Source organism: Tyto alba, unplaced genomic scaffold, assembly GCF_018691265.1.
Source record: "Tyto alba isolate M040663 unplaced genomic scaffold, T.alba_DEE_v4.0 Super-Scaffold_2, whole genome shotgun sequence".
Lineage (NCBI taxonomy): Eukaryota > Metazoa > Chordata > Aves > Strigiformes > Tytonidae > Tyto > Tyto alba.
Window position 1 is genome coordinate 53638135 of NW_024881282.1, and position 25578 is coordinate 53663712.

At 39.9% G+C, this 25578-nt stretch overlaps 1 protein-coding gene across 3 annotated transcripts; it reads right to left on the minus strand.

Moving 5' to 3' along the window:
• Positions 1–12426: 12426 nt before the first annotated feature.
• On the minus strand, positions 12427–24415 carry RXYLT1 (ribitol xylosyltransferase 1). Of its 3 annotated transcripts, none has more exons than XM_042792837.1 (6): positions 24128–24415; positions 23593–23763; positions 22477–22579; positions 16354–16668; positions 15193–15363; positions 12427–14164 (listed from the first exon to the last, which is right to left on the minus strand). In XM_042792837.1, the coding sequence occupies exons 1-6, from the start codon at positions 24270–24272 to the stop codon at positions 13747–13749; spliced, it is 1323 nt and encodes a 440-aa protein (XP_042648771.1). In that variant the 5' UTR covers positions 24273–24415; the 3' UTR covers positions 12427–13746. The 3 variants fall into 3 exon arrangements, with proteins under 3 accessions (XP_042648771.1, XP_042648772.1, XP_032855754.2); XM_042792838.1 differs by lacking the exon at positions 24128–24415 and adding an exon at positions 19222–19419 and having other exon boundaries at positions 22477–22562; positions 23593–23680; XM_032999863.2 differs by lacking the exons at positions 23593–23763; positions 24128–24415 and adding an exon at positions 19222–19419 and having other exon boundaries at positions 22477–22583.
• Between the last annotated feature and the right edge of the window lie 1163 nt (positions 24416–25578).

Sequence of the window (25578 nt, forward strand, 5' to 3'; positions counted from 1 at the left end):
TGGGGTATTATGATAAGCTAGTAATGCCTTGCCTGGATCACCGGCCTTCTCTAAATGCCATCATGTTCACTGCAGCCTCAGTGGACTCATTCCCCAGTGAACAGCAAGGAATGAGTTGGTAAGACTAGTCTTTTGCTATTGCCATGAAGAAAAACACTTCTGAAATGATTCTGACACAGCTTCTCACCAGAGTCTCTTGGAAATCACATCTGGCAGAGCTGAAATTCACGTGATATCTGCATTGAAGCAAAAAGTTCTTTGACTTTCTCTGCCTGAAATAACATGAGTAGCAGTCAGACATGAAAAGCCACCACTGACCATTCAAGGGAAGAAGGATGATCGGGGAAGGTAGACCGCGGAAGCTGTTGTACTGGCTCTGGCTGGGATAGAGTTAACTTTCTGCATAGCAGCTGCTGTGAGGCCATGGTCTGGATTTGTGACTAAACCAGTGCTGATACCACCAACATTTTGGCTATTGCTGAGCAGTGCTTGCACAGTGTTGATGCCTTGTCTCTTTTTCTCACCCTGCCCCCTCCCCTGCAGTGAGTATGCTGGGGGTGGGTAAAAATTGGGAGGGGACACAGTGGGGGACACCTGATCCAAACTGGCTATAGAGATATTCTCTGTGATATGATGTCATGCTCAGCACTAAAAAGTGGGGATTTTGTCTTCCAAAACAGCCACTGCTCGGAGGCTGGCTGGACATTGGTCTGCTTGTAGGAGGCAGTGAATAATTGCTGTTGCGTTACTTGGTTTTTTTCTCTTTCCTACACTTATTAAACTATTCTTATATTGACCTATGAGTATTCTCACTTTTTCTTCTCCTGTTCTCTCCCCTGTCCTGCTGAGAGGCTGTGTGAGTGCTTAGCTGCTGGCCATGGTCAACCCACAATTGTCCAAGTCTGTGGTTCTCTTTATGCAGACGTATCAGGCAGTGCTGATGATTACTTACCTAAGATATGGTTTGGCCTTTAGGTGGTTTGCAGAGCTCAGCATTATGTGATACCTTGATGCTGTGCATCATGTAACCTCTGGAGAATTATAGTTAGCAGGATTGCAGGGGTGATCAGAATTACCCTGTTCATCAGTGGTCCATCTTGTACCAAGGTCTACTGTCCATGCCCCCATTACAATCTGTAATAAGAAATCATTTTACATGTGAGAGGCCAAATCACTTGCCACCTGGCCAGTCGATGATATTTTTTTTTGATTTGCTGAGCTGATTAGATTTCAGCTATGGTTCACATCCAGATGGATTTCAGATAACTTCTGATCTGTGGCTGGTAAAGTAGTGAGGATTACCTGCCACAATTTAATCCGTCTCCTCTTGGTTACCACTGTCAAGGGTTATTCACAGGGCATCTGCTGCAAATAGGTATAGAGGATCATAAATGAGTACAGAGTTGTTTATGGGAATTGATCACAAAATTAATAATCAGCCATAAAATATTGATGAATTTTTATTTATTGTGATCCAAGATATTTCCAAAAGAGGGTGATTTGCTGATATTTTTTTGCTGATTACACCAGTCTACAACAGAGTGGCAAAAATATCCACATGCTGAGGCAGTTGCCAGATCTTTTTTCCTCATCTAGGAATTTATTTTCCCTGTATGAAAAGTTCTACATATGGTAGAGGGGTCACCTTATCATTTTGCTGTATCTAGTGTTGGACAACTCATCAGTCAAAGTGATGATTGCTTTGCACAGATTGAATGGATATAAAAATCTCACTAATCTAATAAAATGTTTTTTTCCTAAAATGGTGTCAATAACCACTGTTGCAGCGTAAAGCTCATACAAAATTTGTAGACATCAGAAGTTCCAGGTCCTGCTTTGCCTTAAAAATTAGCATAAATAGACAACATTTCATGTCACTGCCTTGAGTTGGTTCAGGTAACATTTTGAAAATGGCTTCATTCTTATCCTTACTTTAATAATCAACATCACCAGTGATTATAAGGCCCAGAAAGCAACGTGTTTTCTCTTTGAAGCTTACATTTTCTGTGTGTCAGATGATACACAGTTTCCTGAAGTATTTGCAATATTTTGCATAGGTAATTGTTATTAGTCTTTACAAGAGAATTATGAACCATAGTATTGTAAAAATGACAGATCATCCCTTCCAGGCTTTCCAACTACTGTTCCTTCTTTCTCAGAAAGATCTCAGGTGATGAGGAAAATCCAAATAGCAGGCAACTGAATTTCTCAGAGAGAATAATTATCACCAGAAATATCTGTCAAAACCCAAAGTTTGGCACTGAGTTTGCTGGGAATTTTGCCATTTCCCAGCCAGTTCAGCTGAATCTTTTTTTGGCATAATACATTTATTTCATATTTTTCTTGAGCGCTAAGTCACCAGTATAGATGACATTCACCATTCAGAATGTCCTCTGCTTGAATTGGTAACTCCCTTGTGGACCGTTACTTGGAGTTGTTTGTGGACAGCCCTCCCCAAGGGAAACAAAATTACAGGGTGCTGCGAATGTGAAAGGTGGTCCAGAACTTCAATGTGTGACCCAGCCTTCTCCTTCACTTCCACTGCAGCTCAGCAGGGATGATGTGAGGTCTTTGCGCACATAGCATCTTTTATTACATCTATTTGTTCAACATCTTGATGATCTGCAAAAGCATCTTCTCATATGCAGAAAGATGTACTGAAATTTTGCAGAGATTCCTCCTCTAATCCTTCTGAAGTGGAGGTGAAAGATATTTCAGGAGGAGATAAAATATTTATTCAGATTTGTTAATTAAAATACTATAAAAGTTTGCTTCTTTAATCACTGGAATCAAAGACAGGATTACAGTTTAGCCTGTAATCTTGTCAGATGCATTGTTCCTCTTCTGTTTTGCTCTTTAGGGGCTGGTCCTCATCTAAAATGCTCAGATTTTGTTTTCCAGTTCATCCAGGCATCAACAGCCATGAAAATGAGTGATCCCAGATCTTGTTTCTACAAAACTGGAGTAGCAGGACTTGTTACCACTGCCAGAACCCCTATGTCTCTGTGGTTGTATTTAGTGCTTTGGATTTCACTTCACTTCTGTCACTATGCTATGCGTTTATTGTTTAAATAAACCCCAGTTGCTCAGAGATTGCTGCTGCTTTCAGAACCTGTGTATCTAGATTTCAACAAGCCCAATACAGGAGGCCAAGTGTGCCTGGAATAAACCCAGGGAAAATCTCCACTGTATTATTCAGCCACTTCACTGGTGACTACAGAAACAGTGGCCCCCAGGATGTATATTTAATGTGGGTGGTAAAAGTATCACACTGCCAAGTTTCTTAGGGTGGGAAGTGAAGCTACTGTCCTGGACAGTGATCAAGGATATTCAAGGCAGACCTTGCTACTGACGTCCCCAGTCCTCATTTCTCCCATGCTGTTGGAGCCTCTGGTTTCTCCTGCCGCTCCTTCAGTCTCATCCCCTAGTCTCATCCATGCGAAATGCAAGCTACAAAACAGTACCAATAAGGTCACTAAAACTCAGTGTTATTTGATAAATGACATAACATGAAGGTGAAAACTTCATATTCATTTTTGTGCAGTTCTATTCATTTCTTAGCAGTTTGAATATTTCTTCATCAAGTGCTGCTGCAAGTTCATAAAATATACAGTGAGAGCACCTCTCTCTTTTCTGCCTTGTGAACTGTTGCAAGTCAGCCGTTTGCAATTTGCAGTCTAACACACCCTTCACATGAACATTACGTTATGCTTGCTACATTAAGCATCTGAGAAATCATTTAAGAAGTTTTTGAAAGATTTATACTTCTCACACTGAGATTAGGTATATTGAAGTGATGTACGGTCATCCCAAGACTCTGGATCACAACAAAATAATGGCTCCCTTCACTATCATGTTAACCTCTATTTGTAGCAGAAGGCAGCAGAAGGATAGCCATGATCATGAGTAGTCTTTGGAGGGGTGACTACAACATATGACTCTGCAGTCTGAGCAACCAAAATTAGCCAAAGCCCTGAAGGAGAAGAGCTGCCTCTAACGAAAGATCAGAGCACTCAAGATGCTGGAGAATAGGGTGTTACTGGTGGGTTGTGAATTCAACAGGGGAAAGCTATGATCCTTTGATAAAACAATTTAATGTTGCATGAAGGAGGCTCAGTCAGTAACTGAAATATTCTAATTAAAGTCAACAGAGAAAAAGGAGGAGATCGGTAGTTGCTATAAGCAGCAGAAATGTCTTATTGATTATAACCCCAGAAGCAGGCTAAGTGCTTGATTTAAGTACTCAACACAAAAGTACTATGTCCAGTTGTCAGCTTTGTTCAAAAAAAATTACTTTTAATGCATTTGTGAACCATATATAAAATCACAATCAGAAAATACAAACCAAGTGTAGAAGTCGCTGGGATACTGGTAGCAAGACATGCCCAGTTTAAAAATGTTTAAAAACCTATAGTTGTCCAACACAAAGATTGCATGTACAGATTTGTACAACAATCTGAATCACCAGCCTACTGACCAAACACCAGCAGATCGGTATAGCTTCACAACAGCTGCATCCATGGGAAGTGGGAGAGAATCACTGTTCCACAAATAGAGGAGCTGGCAAAGTTGGGGAGGCAGAGCTAAACTCAGGAGCTCTTGAGTTGCTATTTAGGTACAGTACTGCTGCTGCTCTGTTTCTTTCTAAAGTATTTATAAGTTAATTTTTATTAACATTATTTAGGTCGATTCCACATTTATGTTGCCATTGCAAGCATGTAACAAGACCAGGAGCCAGTGGCAACCATGCTAGCTGGGGGACTGCTGTGCACATCGTGCTGCTGCGCCTCGTGAGCCCCTCTGCGAGGCTTATGGTCATACCATCACATCTGGATACCTGAGGGATGTAGCATTACAGCTTTGAGATCTAAGAATATAGCCCCGCACTGGTTTATTCTACATAGGTGTAGCCTCTCTCATTCATACTGGACCAGAGGCACAGAGGTGTGCTGGGCTGGGTTTGGCCACAACACTGAAGTGGCACTATGCTCAGCGTTGCAGTGTTCAACTAGGTGTGCAATCTCCGGAGTGGAGTCCCTCATGTGGAGTTACTCATCAAAATCTCTGCAGAAGTGAGTTGCCTTACAAGAAAGGGGAGTTGCAACAAGTGATGGAAAACTGGTGTTTATCTAATGATTAACCTATGTGAAATACATGAACATCTGGAACAGAGACAGGCACTCAGGATGCTTGTCCTCTGGGTGGATGCCATAACTAATACATGCACATTTGCTACCCCAGTGGATACTGGAAGGTTTTGTGAAGAGTTGAATGACTTTAGATGGAGAAAGGCCAACTCCAGTCTGTGATGACACTTAGCGCATTTTTCATTCTGGGAGCTGAAACATGTGGGTTCAAGTTTTCACAGGTGGAGAAGGGAACTGAGCCCAATTCTCACATGTCTTGGGGAAGTGCTCTCATGCTCGAACAGTGACATGAAAGAACAGGCATAATCCCCTCCTTCTGAGGTGCTGCTTTCTGAACAAAACCGGTTGCCTTTCCTTTTTGAAGAATGAAACCCAAGAGGTGTGCATTAGGCATGCTGTGGGCATATGTAATGGGCCCCGAGGGAAATGAACATGAGAATACATAGTCTGAGGAGCAACATTTGGCTGGAGATAAAGTGTGGAGTTGTTCAGCCCTGACCAGACTGGGGAACTCAGGGGCATGTAAAGGTGCAGAAGCGGAGGAGTTTCCACTGGTGAGAGTGTGGGAGCTGTGGAGTAACCAGTAGGTTTTAAACCAAGGGAGCGCACAACAGCTGGGGAGCGTAGGGAGAGCCTAGCCCCCATCTTACATCATACTACTCCTTGATGATGGAGGAAGTAACAATAAAATACTTACTACATCAATAATTTTTTATCAAAGTTTGAATTTTTTTCATCTTTGTAAATGCTCTACTGAAAATCAGTAGCACACAAAGTGATCTTGTTACACCACAAACACGGGCAGCAGGGAGAACTTCTTTATCTGCACGTAGGGAATGTGGATCTGCAATTGAGAAACAAACAAAGCAACAGTTTTATGCACCACTTTGGGGTGTTTCACAGCTCACCAGCAGGCCAAGCACCACAGGCTGTCTAGCAGTTCAAAGGATTGGTCCTTTGGACAATCAATCTAAGCAGCGCTGACCTGCCCTAGGTTTTACACTGGCTGTCAGTATCCTCTGGTGGATTTGGCCCTTGGTAACGTATGTTGTGGGGAACGGAGTTCAGATCTCGGAAGTCATGGGCCAGTGCCCAAGACCTTGGTATCAAACACCATAAGCTCTGTTCAGGTATCTATAGTTGCATGTGAAGTTTCATACAGGGAATGAAGAGCAGTTCTTGCTGTAAAAGGGAAAGCAAAGAGGTGCTTGAAGTTACTCCTCTTTTCTGCTCCTACAAACATAATACTTTTCACTGAACTTTTAATACAGATGGTCAAAAATCTTAAGCAACAGACTATAAATATTTAAGAAACAAGCACTCAGATGACACAATATCCTACAGAGAGATATTCTGGCAGTATGCTGCGTAACAGCAAGAGCTTTGCTAAGGCAGAAATTCAGCAAAAGCCTAATTACATCTACACTGAGATTGGGTACCTGGTAGAAATTCTCCATGGGGACAAGGAAATTCTATCCCTACCAGATAGAAACCAATTTGCTATAATCTGAAAATAACAAAGTGAAAAGGAGGGTCAGCTGGGTAAAATCAGTTCACAGGGAGAAAAAGGCAAAGAAAAGAGACATACAAGAGGAAACAATCAGAGTCTGATTAGACAGGGGAAGGAAGGAAAATTGCTACAACATGGCATAACTTGTAGATTCCTACTTGTATATTCATCACATGGTATATTGTCTTCAGTTTTAGCATTAGTAAGACTACTTAGTGTTCACTGTAAAACAATCATGATACTCTACAATCATCAGCAAAGGGTTGCATTGACAGAGATTGATAAATCACTATTAAATGAATAAACTGAACCCTCCAGCAATAAGGAATATGCAATTAAAGACTGCATACCAGAGAGCGCACATCACTGGCTGTCTTAAATCTATGCTAGCATTTGAAGGAAGTGTGAAGCACTGTTTAAGTTCCTACAGCAATTAATCAGTACATTCCATTTCCCCTTGGGGAAAACAGAGCTGTCCTTAATTCTCCATTTCCATTTCCATATTCAGAGAGAATGAATATGGAGATCCATACTCAAAAAGAGAACCCATGAGCTAAAGTTCACTGGGCTGCATTAGTGGAAATTAAGAGTAACTCTCCTGAAATCAAACTATCTACTTTCTGCATACCCAGTGGTAGCAGACAACAGAATATTGTTAAAAAACAATTATATAGTTTCTGATACAAATCTTTTTGTCAAGGATATAAAGAAACCTTTGTGCTACACCCAAAGTAGCAGTTGCCTAATTTATGTTATTAGCAAGCAAAGTAATAAGGCTATCAAAATCTACTAAGTATTTTCTCTTGAAGTTTAGTTCAGTTACTAAATTTGCTCAGGACTATTATAATAGCCTAATTCCAGTGACATGGCACCTCTCCTATTATATGCATGGTTTTACACATTTTGATGGATAAAAGGTTGTTAAATAGCGATACAATCCTGTCCTGAATGTGGGACATCTCCTAATTAATACTGCAGAATTGCTTCTCCTGTAAAACTCCTTAACATCAAGCAAGGTCCAAACATTGCTGCTATGTTCCACTGTTACCGGATAGATCTTACTGTTCAAATAGCTTAATTGATTCTAGCATAGTTTCATTTTGATGATTTTCAACATAAAACATGATTAGTATGAGAAAAACAGTAATGAAGGAGAAGAGAAAAATAATGGGTTTGTGCCTGTCAGGTTATTTCTTTCGATCTTTCAAGTTTCTTCAGACAGACATGGTTCACTCCGTCTTCTGTAGCATAGGGCTCTCATACAAAATTTCAAGATTTATTATTCCCAGCTTTCCACCATGACAGAGGAAACCTTTTTCTGCTCTCCCAGTCAAATGTCGGAGCAAAGACCTTCCACACAGACCTTCCATGTGGTTGTTTCTGAAATGGCAGCTGGGCAGTGGCAGTGTCCCTGCTTTGCCCAAGCTGGACCAAAGGTTTGAACCCGTGTATCTCACATTCTGGAGTATTTTGTGTGTTAATATCTAGTACCGTGGTAGCCTCATTGCTGACAAGGGCTGTCACAAATACTGAAACGTAGTAAATAAGCAGCCACAGAGGAAGATGTTTCAGCATCTCCTATGTAAATACTACTTACGGTGGATCTCTGCTCATGGCCAGGTACTACCCTTGTTATTCAGAAAAGAACTCCATTGCAGAGAGAAAAACATGAAAAGAAATAAATCACTCGTGCAGCAACCTTGCATTCTGGACCTTGAACAGAACTCCTTTAATATAGCAAACTTCAAAATATTTAACAGATTTATGCTGTTTGAATAACTTCATCTGAAAGAATCAGACTAATTTCAATCAGTCAGAGATTCATTTTTCTTTCTTTGTGGCCACCTGCATAACTTGCTGTCTTTCAATGGGCTGTGTCTTCATCTGGATCTTAGTGAGTGACTCATTTCTGTTTGATGCATTTATTTTGCATCTCATATCTTCTGAAAACACGCATTTACTGGAAACTGTGTATAATACTTCAGTTCTATTTGTTTTAAAAATACAGCCCAAGCTACAAATGATACATTCCTGAAGATGAAAAAAAAGACCATAGGAATGGCAAATGCTGTCACCTGAAAACCAGAAATTTGCACTGTCAGATGGGACTGTGCAGAGTATCAACTTCGAAACAATCTGAGGATACTTACCTAAAGCTATCCTCCTATGGCTAAGGTGGTGTAAGACTGGCTGAGAGAATGAGTCATGTTATCTCATGGCATGCTTGACAGAACACATCTGTGTTGTGGGACTATGGATCAGAAACATCTTGTATTCTGGTAGAGCAGCATTCACTGAGTTGCACTCAGGTCCCAGGGGCATTCAGGGAAGAAAACATACATAGCAAAGCACGTGCTGCCAGGGCACTCAACACAATTAGGAGGTAAGAGATGTTACTGAACAAATACCTGGCCGCGTGGCCAGCCTCTCAAAAATGGACAGTGGCTTTTGGGTACTGAACTAGGGAAATCTTAAAAGGTTCTTGATTTTCAAAATGTGTAAAGGTTTTGTCTAAAGACTGAGGTCTCTTTATGGGATCTTGAATCAGAGACACTTAAAATACTACCCACACACAAACTACAGACCCTAATGGGCTTAAATTACAGAAATTGTTTTGAAGCTCTTTGCCTGCCCATTTTACTGCCATATAGTTCCAGTTCGCAAATGCATTTTCTCTTCAGTACTTTGAATTAAATACATCAGAAATGTACATAGGCATTCATCTTTTTCTCATTAGCATTCCTCTTGGCCCTCAGATTTCACCCCTAGTGCCTTTTCAGCTTTTACGTTCTTTAAAACTAGAGTCACACAGGGAGATTTTAACACTCCAAGCAGTCCTCCATGATCAGATTAGTAGTAAAGATGTGAAAAGAATTTATACTTACAAGACAAAAATACATAGCCATTTATCAGTTTTTCTTGTTCAGGAGACACTGAAGAAATCCTGAAATTTGACCCACTCAAAGAGTTTAAGTATCAGTTGGCAACGTGACCCTTTACAAGCCGCTTCTTTATCAACGTTATCAGTCACGATTTATGAACGGGTGATTAGTGAGAAATCTATGCAATTCTTTGTAACTGTGTAAGTTGCTGGGATGAGAAGAGTTTAGAACCACTGCCACTTTTGCAGCACAGCATGGGTTTCATAGCATCACTTTGGACTGATCCCAAAAGGCCTATTGTACAAACTATTTAACTTATCTTTGTGGACTCACAAAGCAAAAAAAACATCCAACACAAAGTCCTGGGATCCAATATAAACAGTGCGTCATCCTTTCAGGCACATTTTCATCAGGTCAGCTTTTTTTTTTTTTTTTTTTTTGGCTGATTCATCAAACCCTTTGTATAGGATTCACAGCACTACATAAACACCGAACTCCTTCTTAGCTACCGGAAAATGACAGTCCCAACATGCCTTATGGTAGCAATTTTTGTGGAAGGAACAGTTTCTTAGGGCACGGTTAGAACTGCATTTGAAATACTTTTGCCTCTCTCAACATCAGTCTTTATGAACACACCAAAAAAAGCATCATCTTGTATAACTATCATTCATTTCTTCCATCCAAATAGGAAGAATTCCTGGAAATCTTTTAGGAGTCTACAGCATGGAAGCTGATTCTGAGCTTGTCCATCTCTTAGAGGTTATTACTAACATGCAAGGTTTGCCAAGAAGTAACAAGATTTTATTTCTGTGGTTGCAAGTGTCTGGCGAGGGCAATAAACCAAGAGAGAAATTGGTGATTCCAGCACACAGCAATCTTAATTCATACTTAGTAACTGCTGTGAGAAAGGCTTCTACAAAACTCTTAGTTGTATCACTCCTTGCATAAATTTCAGTCACTGAAACACAATATCTAAACATACTGGAAAATCTAACTATTGAAATACACTATCACAACTTAAAATGCCCAAGAATGGTAAGCAATTGCCAGCCGGACCCTTTGCAATCCACTTCCTTATCTCCAGGATCACCAACAGTTATAAAGGCTGGTTACATCTCTTTGGAAACATACTGCTCTCTAGAGCTGATCGTTTAAACGGCTTACACCACGTATTCACAGCCACTCTTAATGGGTTCCAAATTATGTAGGAGAGACAGTTACACTAAACTGTGAGAAGCTAGGTCTGTTTCTTCTTATAGCAAGGTAATCCAGGTTAATTTGTGAAGCCTTCATCAGCAGGAAATACCTCTAATAATGAAACTCGTAGAGTTATGTATCTTGCATACAAATCTAAGTATGATGCAAAATACTGCATTATTAGCAATCTGTGTAACATTTGATATTACAGTTGGCATTCTGGACTCAAGACAGCCTTGGTTCTGTGCAGAACTCCCTCTCCCATGGAGACAGCATGTGCAGTTAAAAGAGGTCTCAAGTCCTTGTTTTGTGCTCTGGAAAGCCGTACTTCACCATCGCAGTCTTGAACCAGAGGGCTAACTGCAAAAACAGAGCGTGCATTCTCCTCTCAGTATTAAACAACTGAATTGATTCTTCATCTCCTCACTGACAGTAGATACTATCTACTCCTGCCTGGACATGACATGCAGGGATAAACTATCTTTGCTGCCAGTGGTTTAATTGCTTCCCTCTTTTAAGCCAGTTCCTTCTACTACTAAGACCTGCTGACTTCTTGCACCGCTCACTCCCTTTCTTCCCCCAGTCTCATCCTTTTTTTGCCAACGTCCCTTTTGTCGTCTTGCTCATCTCTGGATCCAAATAGGAGTTGTCAATTTTTCCACGAGAAAAAGATTAGGAAGTAAAAACAGAACTAAAATCTCTCCCACAAATTGGACAGTGGAATAAGGAAATAATTAAAGTACTAGCAACCTGCCTACTGTGTTAGGAACCCTCCCCTGGCTTCAAGATGTTTTGCTCTTTGCTCCATTAGCACTGGAAATAGAAAATAAGAAAAAACTTCTAGCACTAATTCCTCTTGGACTGAAGCAGTTGAAGTGTCAAGAATTGCTTAAATATAGATAAAATGCAACCTCCCTTTGAATTCCAAGAGCAGGCAAGTAGCTACGATGTCAAATTCTGATAAAACTTTGGTGGCATGTCTTGACCTCCTGTAAGATATAATTACCATGTGTCTGGAAATAAACTCACACACTTACTTAGTAATGAACACATGAATAGCTGCACGTTTCTTCTACTCATGACCACCTAACACACTGAACTGTTTTTCAGATTTCAACTTGGGTACCATTGCAAGTTTTTAGGAGCTGCAGCCTTCTTTGTAAGAATCCAGGCTGACTGGTAAAGACTTGTGTCTCAGCTGTTTTTTGCAGTTCCCTGAAATCCTACAGGAATGCCAAGGGATCTGCTGACTACAGGTTGAAAAACACTGCTCTAGACCATTGCTCTGCAGTTTTGTAGCTTGTGTAGAAAGAGATTCTACTAGAGTGGAATTAGAGCAATGACATTACACTATTGCAGATACTCGAGCTTCCTCCAACCATGTAAGTGAAGTGTGTACTACTGTGCAGTTGGCTACTGCAGATCCTCAGTATGGAAATTTAATGTAAATTTGTCTCACAAGGTCCACTCTAAGCAGGGCTCATCAACTCAGTGCTGGTATGACAGCCGTACTTCCAGTCTCAGCTGAACAGAGTATGTCTGCACTGTACTGCAACGGTATGATGCTTGAGATAAAAGGCGGGGATGATATTCACAGGAAATGCATGTTAGACCTATGATTCAGATTATTTGGATTTAGATTGTTTTCTGAGAGCATCTTCTATGCATATAGAATGCAACCTCCTAAAAATCCAGGTGTTCTGAAACATACTTTATTCCAGATCTAGGTCATCCATTGTGAAATATCCACTGTTAGCAAACCAAACCCCAGTGTTTTTACAGGGTTTTTTTTTGGTTGTGGTTTTTTTTGGTTTTTTTTTTTTTTTTACACAGGAAGGATGCAAGAAAACTGAAGAAAGGCACCACAGCAGTGGTCTTGTATGATACATATTCCAGAACTAGATAGTGAATATTACTTAGCAGTACAGTTGCACTGGCTTTTGAATTCCTGCATGAGAATGAACCCACATGGAATGCTGATCTTCAAAGACAGAAATCTGGCTCTTACACCACCTTTGGTATGCCAGTGTCGTGCATGCAGTAACCCTGCTCAGCTGAACACACTGAAGATAATAGTACACACTCATTTCTAATGTACAAGCACAGTAACAGATCCCTTTGGCTACATTTAACAAAAACTGTTGAAACTGCTCGTTGTACATGCAGTATCACAAACATGCAATACTATACTTCTGCCACCTTTTGGAGCTGACAAGTTTCAGCAGATTTTGAGAAATCAGGTAAGCTACAAGCAGATTCATGTTTAAGGCCCTGTGTTCAGGATGTGCAGCTGTAACTGCAGGTAATGAATGCTCCTGCAGCAGAACTTCAGAAAGTTAATGTCCCAAGACTAAAAGGAAATGGAAGAAAGAAATGTTGCTATCTGACATTAAAAGGGAAATACATTGCTATGAAACATTCTAAGAGTTATCCATTTTTACCCTGAAATGCACATTGTTATTCCACAGTGTTTAATTAGCTTTATGGCCACTTCCTTGGACATGAAATGTCAGTCAAGTAAACAGTTCACATTTTCAAAACAAGCATTTACCAGGATATATCTCAACGACTGTGCTAAACCTGGCAATTTCACTATTATCATACTTGTCTTCTTTAATCTACATAATAAATTACTCTGTACCATACAGCTTTCATTCTTCTCTTTTCTTCAAACACAAATGTTGTACTCATGTTGGATTTTAATGAGTTCATATGCTCAAAGATATTGTCCTAAAAAAAAATTTATCAGGTCATACAACAACATGGAAATTGTACGAACAGTAATAAAATTGTTGTTCTCCTTGCAGACTACCATCCTGCGAAGTCAACAACCTCTCTGAAAATTGCTAAGGATAGAGGACCAAAAGTAGCTCTTGGCCAAGCTAGCACAATTCTGTTGACTTCAAAAGGAATGTATCTGCCCAGTGAGACTTCTTTTGTATAAAAGCTTCCTTGGAAGGTTAATGGAAATTAAGCCTTCAATCTGTCATAGATTTTCAAAAGGGACAATTTATCCTTTATCACTGGGTAAAAATGAATTTTCCAAAGTACTAATGAATTTCTGTCTCATCCATGCTTTGAAGTTTCGATACCATTCTATAAGCTTTTTTCTCCTTTGAATCTTTTCTTGTAAGCTCATTTTTTTTTCTTTCTCTAGAAGAGCAGGAAGCTCTTTCCAGTTTTTAATAAAGATAAATGGAGCCCCCATGGTTTTTAATAATTCTAATGGAGCACTGTGGTACACTGATGAATTTCCGCAATCACCTGGTGTCATTACATCTTCTATAACAGGCAGAGATCCATATGAACAAGCTTCATAAATTCTATAGCATTCTGTATTTATTCCCACTGGGCACAATGTCAAATCACTCTGCAGCAAGGCATCTTGATAGTTTCTGAAACTTTCATTTGTCTCTTGAGGCTGCCACCTAGGAAAGTAAAGGGGTTGAAAATTAACATTTTTCCCACAGGCACTGCAATGAAAAAATAGAGATATGATTTAATTTCAATTATTTATAAAACTGAAAATGCTGTCAATGTAAGAATTTTATATTACACACACAATCAACAGGCTTTTACTTTTAGTCCTAACTATTCTTAAAGTGTCTTTTAAAAATAGATTGTAACACTCTTTAGATATGGTCCCTTTAGGAAATTATTAATACTTAGAAGTGCAAGAGGCAAACTGAAACACCATTTTAAATATGCACAGCACAGTTCAGAAATAGACATGCAAGGAGACACTTGACAGACTTAATTTTTTGGGGGGCTTCTAATATTCCAATTCAGTAGAGGTTTGCTTTTTAAAAGTTAGGATGTAAAGCAATCTGTTAATCTGAGTTCATTTGTGTGAAGAGCCTCAGAATGCCTGTGACATTAGAGTTTATGTCACAGATACCATCCACCTCCTGAGATTTTTTTTATCAGGGTAGTTGAGGTCTTCCTAAGAACTGCTGTGCCTGCTATCAAGCATTTTACTGGTGTTGCTTGGTAAAATTAAGAAAAACAATCAGAATCCTATTCCTGTTAGTCAAAGGATCTGTTCTACCTACTTTAAATAAAAAAGAGCCATACTGTACAGATTAAATCCACTCTCTTATATGTAACACAACAAAACACAGCTGTCTTTTTCTTCTACTAAAATATTAATACACATAAGGTGCAAGACAGGTATTTCTTTTCCCACCATAATCAAATATATAGAAGAAAAAAAAAAAGATGGTCTTTATATTTAGTATATGTAGTAAATTTTTCTATGTATTTAAAAATTTGCTTTATGTAAAACATAGTAACAGAAAGGCTGCTACATTATGAAGACCTATAGAAAGAGGCTCAGCAATGTTCTCTGTTTTAATTATGACTGGTTACCTTTATTTGTAGCATTTTTTAATACACAAGAAAGGATTGGTAGTAATGAACCAGGCAAAAAAGTCTGAATATTTTCACAAAGTCTTACTGTTCTCTGGCTGATATCCAGCAAAGTTTGTCAAGCCCATCCTGCTTCAGAATTTCCATCAGAGTTTCCCTAGAAGAGTTCTTATAAACTGTTCCTAAGAAATTACATAGGTATGATCTTGGATCATGTAGCATTGACCAGCTGGGTTCTACAACTGGAAAATTTCTGTACCTGTAAAAACAACGTATACATTAGACAACTATGTTTTATGTCAATGAAAAACATTTTGCACCATTCCATTATTACTTCAGCACATTCTAAGACTAAACCCACCTATTTGTTGCTAATGAAACACATCTATAAACACAGTGACCCACAAACAAACCAGTGCAAGTCCTGTCCTAAAAGCTGGTCTTTATTGCCTTTTCCCCTACCACTCTCTAGAGAGACTTTCTAGAACACTTATGTCTTCCTTTGACATCAGAGATATTATGTGCGCACGGCACAAAATGTCCTTCAGAAACATGCTTTTTCAAAGCAGCTTTCTTGATTCAACCACTAGTTTTGACTGAAACGGCCAGGTTAATGGTAACTATGGAGTTTAAGTCTCAGCTACCTTAATCTCTGGACACACTTTCCAACTGAAAATACCACTGGTAACCGCTCATAGAAAAATCTCACTTTTTTCTGGGTGGATTTAATTAATCTAACTTTTTGGCTACTAAATAGCTTGCCATACAAACTATTTAGCTTGCCTTTTTGGACTCAACAAAACCAATGTGAAGCCCTGGGATCCAATGTAAACTGTATGCCATCCTTTTAGACATGCTTTCACCACAACAAGCATTTTTCTTTTTTTGACTGATTCCTCAAATCTCATATCACTTATTTTGCTCACCAGTGAAACACTGCTTTGGCTGAAGGCCTGGCACTAACTTTTTCATTACATAAAGTTAGTATTTTTTCTGGAACAGATTAATATTAAAAAATATTTTCATTCTCAAATTAAGAGAGATATTCCTTCTAATGTTACTATTTTTGATGGATCACTGTTAGATTTCCCTGTTGTTTCTTTTCTGTAAGAAAAGCTACACCCTGATCCCAGTTCTTTACTGGTTTCAAAGGTAGTCTCTGCCTTATTTCACAGTGATTACTTCATTGCTATTAATGGTTCTGAAGATATATTCAAATTCAACTGTAATTTGTGTTTATAGCACTTACGTAGCTACTCCTAAAGGCCACTGGAAAATATCTTCTTCATTTACCAATGCATAGTCATATGTAACAAAGAGTAGGTTTACAAATCCTCCATTTCTTTTCAGGTATGGTTGAATCCATTCATTGTTGCACTGCTCATTTCCAAGCAGCACAACCGCTACACGCTGGATTTTGTGAGTTTGAATTAATGTTTGCGTGTAATGCAACCACTGAGTGGCGTAAGTGATCTTTGCTTTTTCTCTTCCATTCAGAACTAGCACAACATTTTCAGCTTCAACTGAGAAGTAGCCAGGAACTACAGATGGACCAGTGATGAAGCTGTGAAAACCAAAATACAAAACAGTAAACACTCTTAAGACAAATTATTGACCATAACCCTCTAAACATCCTTACTTCACAGTCTGTATTCCAGACATTTTTTTTTCTTCAATAAAGTAAATGCAATATATTGCAAAGTAACTGTGCAACTGTAACCATTTCTGCTGTATCTACAGCCTAAGACGGGAATAAAGCTGTCTTTATTCAAGAAAAATGAGATTTAGACTTAAATGAAAATAAGGTATTTTGTCAATAAATCAGAACTAGTACCATATTCAAACATCAAAATGTGGGTAAATCAACTTTTAAAAAAGGATGTACTTTGATGTTCACTAAAAATCAAAATTTTTCTTAGTTCCAGTAATAACCAATGAATACTCTATTAGAACAAGAGAGAGGCCTTCCCAAAAATCCGTAATAGTGTATTAAAACAGGTACCATTAGGAGGCACAGTTAGCTGGTCTGGCATACTACTTTTCTCTAATTTTGGTTAAGTTAAGGCTAGACCAAAAAAACATCTGACACTGAGTAGAATCTATAACAGAAGAGGTACAGATCTAAATGTAAACTCATGTTGCTCTGTGACTGAGGTCAAACTTGAGGCTCTGACAGAAGCTAGTAAGCACTAACATTTTAGGTAGAAAACTGCATTTCTAGATCTTTCACAATGTATTTAACAGAGGAATTTCAATCATGTAGAAAAATCATTAAATCACTAATAATGTACAAGTATCTCACAACAGTCATTTGTGAACTGCAATGAAACAAACCAATGTTTGCCAGCTCCTGCTCATAGCTAACTGCTGTGTTAACAGACTTCTGACTGAACTCAAACAGTTAGTGATTACACAGTTTGGGAAAGGGTGGAGGGGAAAAAAGCTATCCATTTTTATTTTTTTTTTTTCCAAGAGTCAATTAAGTGTTAGTTTTCTAGGTCTACTGCATTACTACAGTTTTTTGGCTACCAGCAAAACTTAATTTTGATTGAGCATGAATTTTACCTAATTTAGAATAACCATGAGTTTTAACTCACAAAGTGCTGAGAGCTAGTTTCAGTTCAAGTGTGCTTAGTGAGGAAAAGGAAATTCACAGCAAAAGCTGTAAAAACTACTCCAGTGAGGTTATCTGAAGCAGAGTGACTTTAGGCAAGCATATTCTAAGCCTGAGTTAAGCCAACATGATGCTTGCTTGGTGGGAGTGCCATATTTTGAAGCCAAGATTCATGAGAATCATGATTTGGCATCAAGACTTCCATTAGATTAAATGTAAATCAGGTCAGGACTTAAAACCAGAGTTTAACAGACAATGATAAAAGATTCCACCCATCTTAAGAGACAATGAGAAAAGAATCACTGGGATTCGTAAGAGAGCATCAGAATGCCTAAAATAGTGAATGAGATACATAGTCGATCCAGTGACCACCTTGTAAAAGAGACCCGAGGGTAAAGAGTTTTATCTATGGACACAGTGTTGTGAGGCTATCAACTTTACAGGAATAACAGGATGTACAGGTGGGGAAGCAATGACCCGTGTGTAGGAAAATATAAAGTTTAACAGCATAAAATTACAGTGGGGAAAAAAAGAAACACTATGGAAAACCCATACTTGATTAATAAAAACACATTGCTAAATTTTACTATTTTTTCCCAGTCAGAATGCAGTCGGGATTGGGAAACGTAAGGGAGATTAGAGAAACTGTAAAATTAAGGCAGTAGTACTAAGAGATTTTCACTACTCACATGAAGGCTAGATCAAGGATGGTATAGGAAGATTATATTTTTTTGGACTCAATAAATGACTTGCTTCCTATAAATTCCTTGTTTTATCTTACTAGCCTTAAAAACCATATGAAAAGACACTATTCCAGACTGGGTCTTCCAGACTTAATTCCAAAGGTGTTAGTTGGACAGCCATTCTTAACAGCAATATGATTAAGCTTAACATGGCAGTAGGAGAGAACATACCAAATACATCCAGCTTCTACTCCATATAGAATAATTACTTAAAAATGAGAAAATCAAGGAAAGAACTCTGAAAGGAATAGCCCAAATAACAAGAAGCTTGCAAAGAGCTTGTAGGCTGTTCAAAAACACTGTATAAGCAGCCCAGGCACGCTGCGTGCCTCAGTCCAAAAAGGAAACAACAGTCTCCCCAAAACCCGTATGGCTTAATAGAATAGTTAGGGAGGTTGCCCAAGTGCAAAGGTCAGCACTGAAAATAATGAAAAACTTGCCCAAACAAGTCAGACACTAAAGCTCATAAAATACTGCTTATGAAATGCAAACAGAAAATTAAGGCTAAAAGCAATTTTAAAAGCACCTTGTAAAAGGATGTTCTGGCTGACAGGTAAAGGTTTTTTAAATATATGAAAAGCAAAAGATAAAAAATATACCAAAAAGACAACTACAGAACTGGAGGGGCAACAGTTTAAAAAGGGTTTAAAATGGATGACTAAGCCATAGCAGGTTAAGTTGCCCACACCTAACTCGTTCTCTTCAGCAAGAAATAGAAGGTAAAACATCACAAGTATTATATGACATGGAGGATTTGGACCTGGATGACATTCACTTGAGACTTCTGAAGGAACACAAACACGAAATTGCAGAACTGCTGGCAAGAGGTGCAACTGTCATTATGAAGAGCCACTGTGCCTGATGAGAAGGGCTTCACCAGTGTCACTCCCATCTTCAAAAACAACTTGAGAGGACTCTGGAGCAGACCATGCAGTACGAATTCCCTCCCTGGAAGAGTCTGTAATAAACAGTAAGATCACTGGATCTTATCGAAAGGTAAGGTCACTGATCACATATGTGGATAAACACTGCTGAAAATGAGTAATTCTGTCTCACTAATCTGATGGAGATCTAGGAGTGTGTCAATGAGAATATAAATAAAGGGGATCCAGTAGACGTAGCATACTTGGATTTTCAAAAAGCTTCACCAAAGGCTATTAAAGAAACTAAATTGCCACATATTATCCTTATCAGGATCCTTTGGCAGGTAAAGAAATCTCCATGGGTTAATTTTGTTGACCAATATAGTTTCACTCTGGCATGAAACAAGATGGTTGCAATCTGCTTAAGGAGGACAGGAGAACGGCATTGAAGAACTAACTGCTGAACAACTGGGGGTAACAGGGACTGGGGGAAGGCAGCACTGAATGTTAAAACAGAGAGGGTGTGACTCAGTGGAACAGAAATTTAGGAATGATGTAATTTAGCGATAAGAGATATGAATTTTGGCATGCTCTGCTCTACAACATCCTCCTAGATGACAGGAGAGAAGGATGTGAATTGCTTCAGGCCAGGGAAAGTGCTAAACCCTGCTCTCCTACTTGTATGAATGTGCCAACACCTCACTAAAATCCACAGCTATGCAGTTCCTACTCCACCCATGTTTTTAAATAAATGCCCCTGCATTTCATGTAGAAGTTTATACTTTTAGTATTCTTTATGCAACTTATTTGGTAAAAACCTGAAGCCATCAAAATCTATACTAAATATGTGTATTCTCCATCATAAATATACAATACGGGCTTATTCATGCAACTGTGTTCAAGTTATATTTTGGCATTTTTGTGTCTTTAGATTTGATATTCTTTAAAAGTATTCATGAGAGTTCTGTGTTTTAACAATTATCAGACTTATCACAAAAAAATGCACAGCAGCACATATTCTCTAAATATGTCACCTGAGCTAGTCCCCTCTAGCCTCATCTAGTAATCAAATGGAGATAATTTACCTCAGCTAGGCAATAAAATTAGCAATTCTAGAAAATCTTATAACCAGTGAGCAGCCAAAATCATGTACTAATTCTTTCTCACAAAAAAATGTAAAATAACATTTCCAATTCGAGTAAAAGGTAGAACTTCAGCTATTTAATTTCAGAATACTAATCATTAAAATAAGTTATATTTGCATATTTTCTATACTTTGCACAAGTTCCTACCAGCCTGTCAAATTTTAACCTGTTATGTTGGTACCAAACTTAAACTTTGTATTTTTATAGGATCTAGCATCCAAGTTGAAGTTAAAACAAAGTCACTATTTTCCCTGTTTTTCTAAACATAACAAGGAGATATTTAAATGTTAGTACAGAAGTCTCTGAGAGATGCATACCCTAAGCAAACATGTAAGGTTATTATTCATCTGAAACAGGCACACCAAAGAGAAAATAACCACAATCAGTCAAGTGACAGACTCATTAAGTGCAGCAAATTATTTTCATATTATAAATGTGAAAAGCAAGGGCTTGAAATAAATCCTCCTGTCCATACCAGGAAGATGATCTGGTAGAGTGTCATTAATTTCTATAGCTTCTGAGATTTTAATTCTGTAAACAAGAAAGTCTCTTCCCACCAAGAAAACACTAGAGGCACTGCTCCCTATTCAAAGAAAGTATTGTATCCTTTCTCCAAACGCGTGAATGGAAAGCTCTATTGCTCTGTCAAGGAGACTACCAGGATGCAGTAGCATCATTCATAGCTGATTCCTCGATCTTGTAGGATCAGGTTCTATTTGCAGACAAGGAATACAGGTTTTTTTTTTTTTAAAAAAAGACTATGTAATTTTGCCTATTTCCTTAGATGTAAGACAAACTTTTTAAGTCTATGTGTCTTTCTAGAACACATTTTTTTTAATCACTTATGATGTAGGCATCACTGAAAAGATTCTATGGCCTGTACCACGTCAGATACATTGATAAAAAATTCAAAGTGATGAACAACTTCTGTGAGCACTTAAAAAACCCCTTTTAATTCACAATCACATATTTACTTCAAACACTCTCTGCAAATTTCAACTAGAACAGCCTGCCTTATTGTGAGAGGAAAAAACACCTTCCTCAAGTAACATATTTTTCAGAATTTAAATTCACTTAAGTGTGTCATTTATGCTTTAAAAGGAAACTTTTTTAACAGATGGGTCCTGGTGCAAGTGACTAAATGTTGTAGGAGAGCTACCACTGCAGACTGGCAAACTGGCCAAATAGATGACAAATCCTTCAGCTTTCACTGTATTTTTACAGAAAGCCTTAAAAACGGTATTAAATAGGACATTAGGGAAAAGTGCTGTATCATTCACTAAATAATGTAAAATGTTTGACAATAGTTTTAAAACATGTGTGATCACAGATCAAATTATATTCTTAGAGCAAACAAGGCTTCAAGTGTAATCTTCCTCTACATACAAAATTTTGCTTTGCAAATCAAGTAGTTAACTAGATGCTAGGTCTCACAAATTGTTTTTGTTATAAATAGAAACAAATTATGAATAAATGAGTGAAGTCATTCTTCCCTGAATACAACAGAATAGCAGTTCTTGCCTCAAAACCCCAAGCTTCTTTCAGTCAACTGTCAGTCCCAAGCCCCAGTTCTTAGACTCTTCTCAGGGTTGTATTCCCTCCATTCCAGAGTTCTCTTGGCTGCCCCTCCTCTCAGCATTGGTAAGCCTTTCCACATTTCTTTCAAATACACAAATCTGCATAAAACAGCAGATGAAATTGCTCCCTAGTTTTCTATTTTTTTTAATAGCGAGATGTTTGAGCTAGAATTTGCTGGTTTTATCAAGTATGTGTTTTCATGAATAAACGTAACTGTTCTTTGTGATTATGTTGAATGAAAAGTTGTGTGCTTATTCCCTAGTTACCAACACATGACAAAATTAAAGTATTTGCAACTGATACTAAAATAACTGCAACTTTGAGATACGACAAAATAATGCACCTGTGCATCTTATCATGCTCTTTAACTTTCCAATGTATCATTTGTTAAAGTCAACACAACTGAAGTCAACAACATGCAGCTAGTACCTGAAATATGTATTTCCTGCTTTTTGGCTTCCTTCTCTCCACTGTGCAGTCACATCTTCTGGCTCAAGGTGCCCTTCAAAAATATGCTGCCAGAGGTAAAGACCTACATAAATGAAGGTATGATGGAGAATTTGAATGCACCAATCTTGCCTACTCTATACTCTTAGCAAATAAGTGTATTTCTGGAAGATGAAAAAGCGTAACAATGTAAGAACTTGGGAAAGAAATGTCAGGGCTTCTTATACAATATGGACATTGCTTCCCAAATTCCATTAAGTAAATTAGTTAAGATGAATTTTTTACACATCAGGACATTTTAAAAGATTCTTTGGCTGTCAAAATGTCAGCAGATGAAGATATAACACACTACTACTTCAGTTAGCATCTCTTTTCAGCACGCACACCCCTTAAAAATAATCAAATATTAATCATCATTTTAAGGACAAACACACTTCTCTTAAGCTTTTGTGAAACACCGTGAATTTTTGTGATGGAATGCATGTAATATACCAAACTACTCTACAATGCTACATGGAAGTTCAACTGCAGCTGGAAATTTTACATTTTCAAAAAAGCTAAAATAAGAACAATGAGATGTCTCAGCAGTAGCTAAAGAGCTTGGGAGGACCCTGGCCTCCAGCTTTTGCAGAAATGAAACTCAGTGTCTTCTAGAACAGAATTTCCGAGTTCACCAGTGGCAGTAATACTGCAGTAGAGAAAATGCCTTATTTCTCACTGTGAGTTGCTTTGTTTCACAAACTGCAAATGTAACAAAACTAAATATTCTGGTTTAGCCCAATAAGAGGTCTGTCCTTGTGTTGCATCATAAACTAAACTGGATTCAAAAAGTGTTTCTCTGCCATGTGAGCCATTTTTTGACAGATGTGAAAAACATCCTTGGAAAGAACGGATACAAAGAAGCTGTAGTCTAGCTACTCTTATACTGGTATTAACACAAATTTGAGTAAAAGCTACCACTTCCTTAATGCTCTTCATGTACAAATATCCATATTACTCAATCATATACATAAATTTTATGCATTAAAAAAAACGGCAGAGAAAAGTGCTGTATCAGAAAAGCTAAGTGATTAATAGGCATTGATTACATCTGCTTACCAACTGCTGCTTTGCCCCAAATCTGTACTCTAAGCCTGGTTTGTTCTAGGTGAGATCTTGCATGTTTTATCATTTTAAGATTAGCTTCATATCTCTGCTGAGAAGCAACCAGTTCACTCCTGTCGTCCGCTTCCCATGGATTCCATTCTTCATTTCCCAAGGCAACGTGATCTAAGAAACCCAGAAGCGTAATTTACATGAAAAGAGCGGACTCACAGGCTGAGAAAACTCACGAGTATTTCTTGAGTTCGGAATTTCAAGGAGCACCCCACAACCCTCCCGCGGGCCGGTGCCTCCCGGGGAAATGGCCGCCGACAGCGCAGGCGCAGGCCCCGGCCCCGGCCCCGCTCTCCCTCAGGGGCAGCGGCCGCGCCGCGGCCGCGACCAGGCGCTGCCCTCGGCCTGGCCCGGGCTTCCCGGGCCGGCAACAAGGCGGCGCCGCTCCGCCAAACCGGGGGCGCCGAGGCCGTTCTGGCGCAGGCGGGAGCTGACAAACCGCGCCGGCTCCGCGTCTAAAACCCGCCGCCGCTCTCACCTCGCGGGCCGCGGCGGTCCCGGTGCGGCGGGCGGGGGGCGGCCGGGCGGCGGGGCCGGAGGAAGACGGTGTAGGCCGCGTACAGGGAGAAGAGGCCGTAAGCGACGAGCAAGGCGGAGCACAGCCGCTTGCGAGCGCCCCGCATCCCGCCCGGCGCGGGCGGAGGCGCCGGCGGGGGGAGCCGTGAGGCGGCGGGAGGAGCCTCCGCCCGCGGCCCTGCGCTTCGCCCCCCGCTGCAGAGGCGGAGAGCCCCCGTCCCGCGGCCGGCCTCAGCCCCGGCAGCTCCCCCCCCCCCCCCCCAGCACCGCCGTTGCAGCCTCAGGTACGCGGCGAACCCATGAGGACGCTTGTCCCGTGGCGGCTCGGCGCCGGGAGCCGAGCGCTCCTGCGGGCTGCCGAACCTACGGGAGTTACACGCCGCCTTTAGCGTGGGATAGAGGCGGTCGCGGTGTGGGCTGAGGCTCCTGGTACCTGCGCCCGGTGGTTTGGTGCCTCGGGGGGACGCGCGGGGAAAAGTGGTCCTGAAGAAGCAGCCGCCTTCTGCAGGGAGCTGCGTGGCGGTGCGGTGTGAGGGGGGTTGTAAAGGGGTAGGTGGACAGCACTCTCGAGCCGTGGGAATTTTACATAATGGGGAGAGCTGTGGGCCGACTGAACCGAGTCGTGTCACCTAGTAAGAGAACGCTGAAGCTCTTTTTAGGCTATCATCCATGAGTCCTTTTTAAGGCTAGGTGTTACAACTTTTGTTAAAGCCTCGGCCAGCCTGTTTTCAAACACCATGAGCCTAATGGCAGCCAAAAGCACAGTGACCTTCACCTACCTGAAGCAGCGAGAGAGTCTAGAACACTGGAGATTATAACACAACACACAATCGTGCAGTCTGCTCTGGAGCTGAGCGTTTTTTTCCATGATCAATTTTTTTCCCTTATGAACACTAAACTTTGCCCTAACTTTGACCTAAAATTTATTCGATGAACTTCTGCTTGCTCCAAACCAGAATATAACTAGTTGCCTTAGTAGCTCTTCTGAAATAGGCTTACAGTCAGTGCACTGCCAGACCTAAATCTAATGATTTACACACTCAGTGAACTAGAAGTCTAGCCTGATGAGCCACAGTGACAGCAGTGAGTCCTTTATTTTGACATCCCTTTCTGATTGCCTGCATTAGCCTGAGTCATTGCATTCTTCTAGCCCAGCTCTTAATCTTGAATTTAACCCTGATTTCACAGAACCATATAATTATAAAGTGGTTTGGATTGGAAGAGTTGGAATGGACCTTTAAAGATCACCTAGTCCCAACCCCCCTGCCCTGGGCAGGGACCCCTTCCACCAGACCAGGTTGCTCAAAGCCCCGTCCAGCCTGGCCTGGAACCCTCCCAGGGAGGGGGCAGCCACAGCTGCTCTGGGCACCCTGTGCCAGGGCCTCACCACCCTCACAGGAAAGAATTTCTTCC

Bases quoted from the DNA above. Each gene is read 5' to 3' on its own strand.
- RXYLT1 (XM_042792837.1), bottom strand. From the start codon at position 24,272: ATGCGGGGCGCTCGCAAGCGGCTGTGCTCCGCCTTGCTCGTCGCTTAC. The intron at 15,364-16,353 runs GTAAGTGCTATA...TTGTTTTTACAG, and splicing joins TGGCCTTTAGGAGTAGCTAC to GTACAGAAATTTTCCAGTTG. The intron at 14,165-15,192 runs GTAAGACTTTGT...TTACTTTCCTAG, and splicing joins TGGATATCAGCCAGAGAACA to GTGGCAGCCTCAAGAGACAA.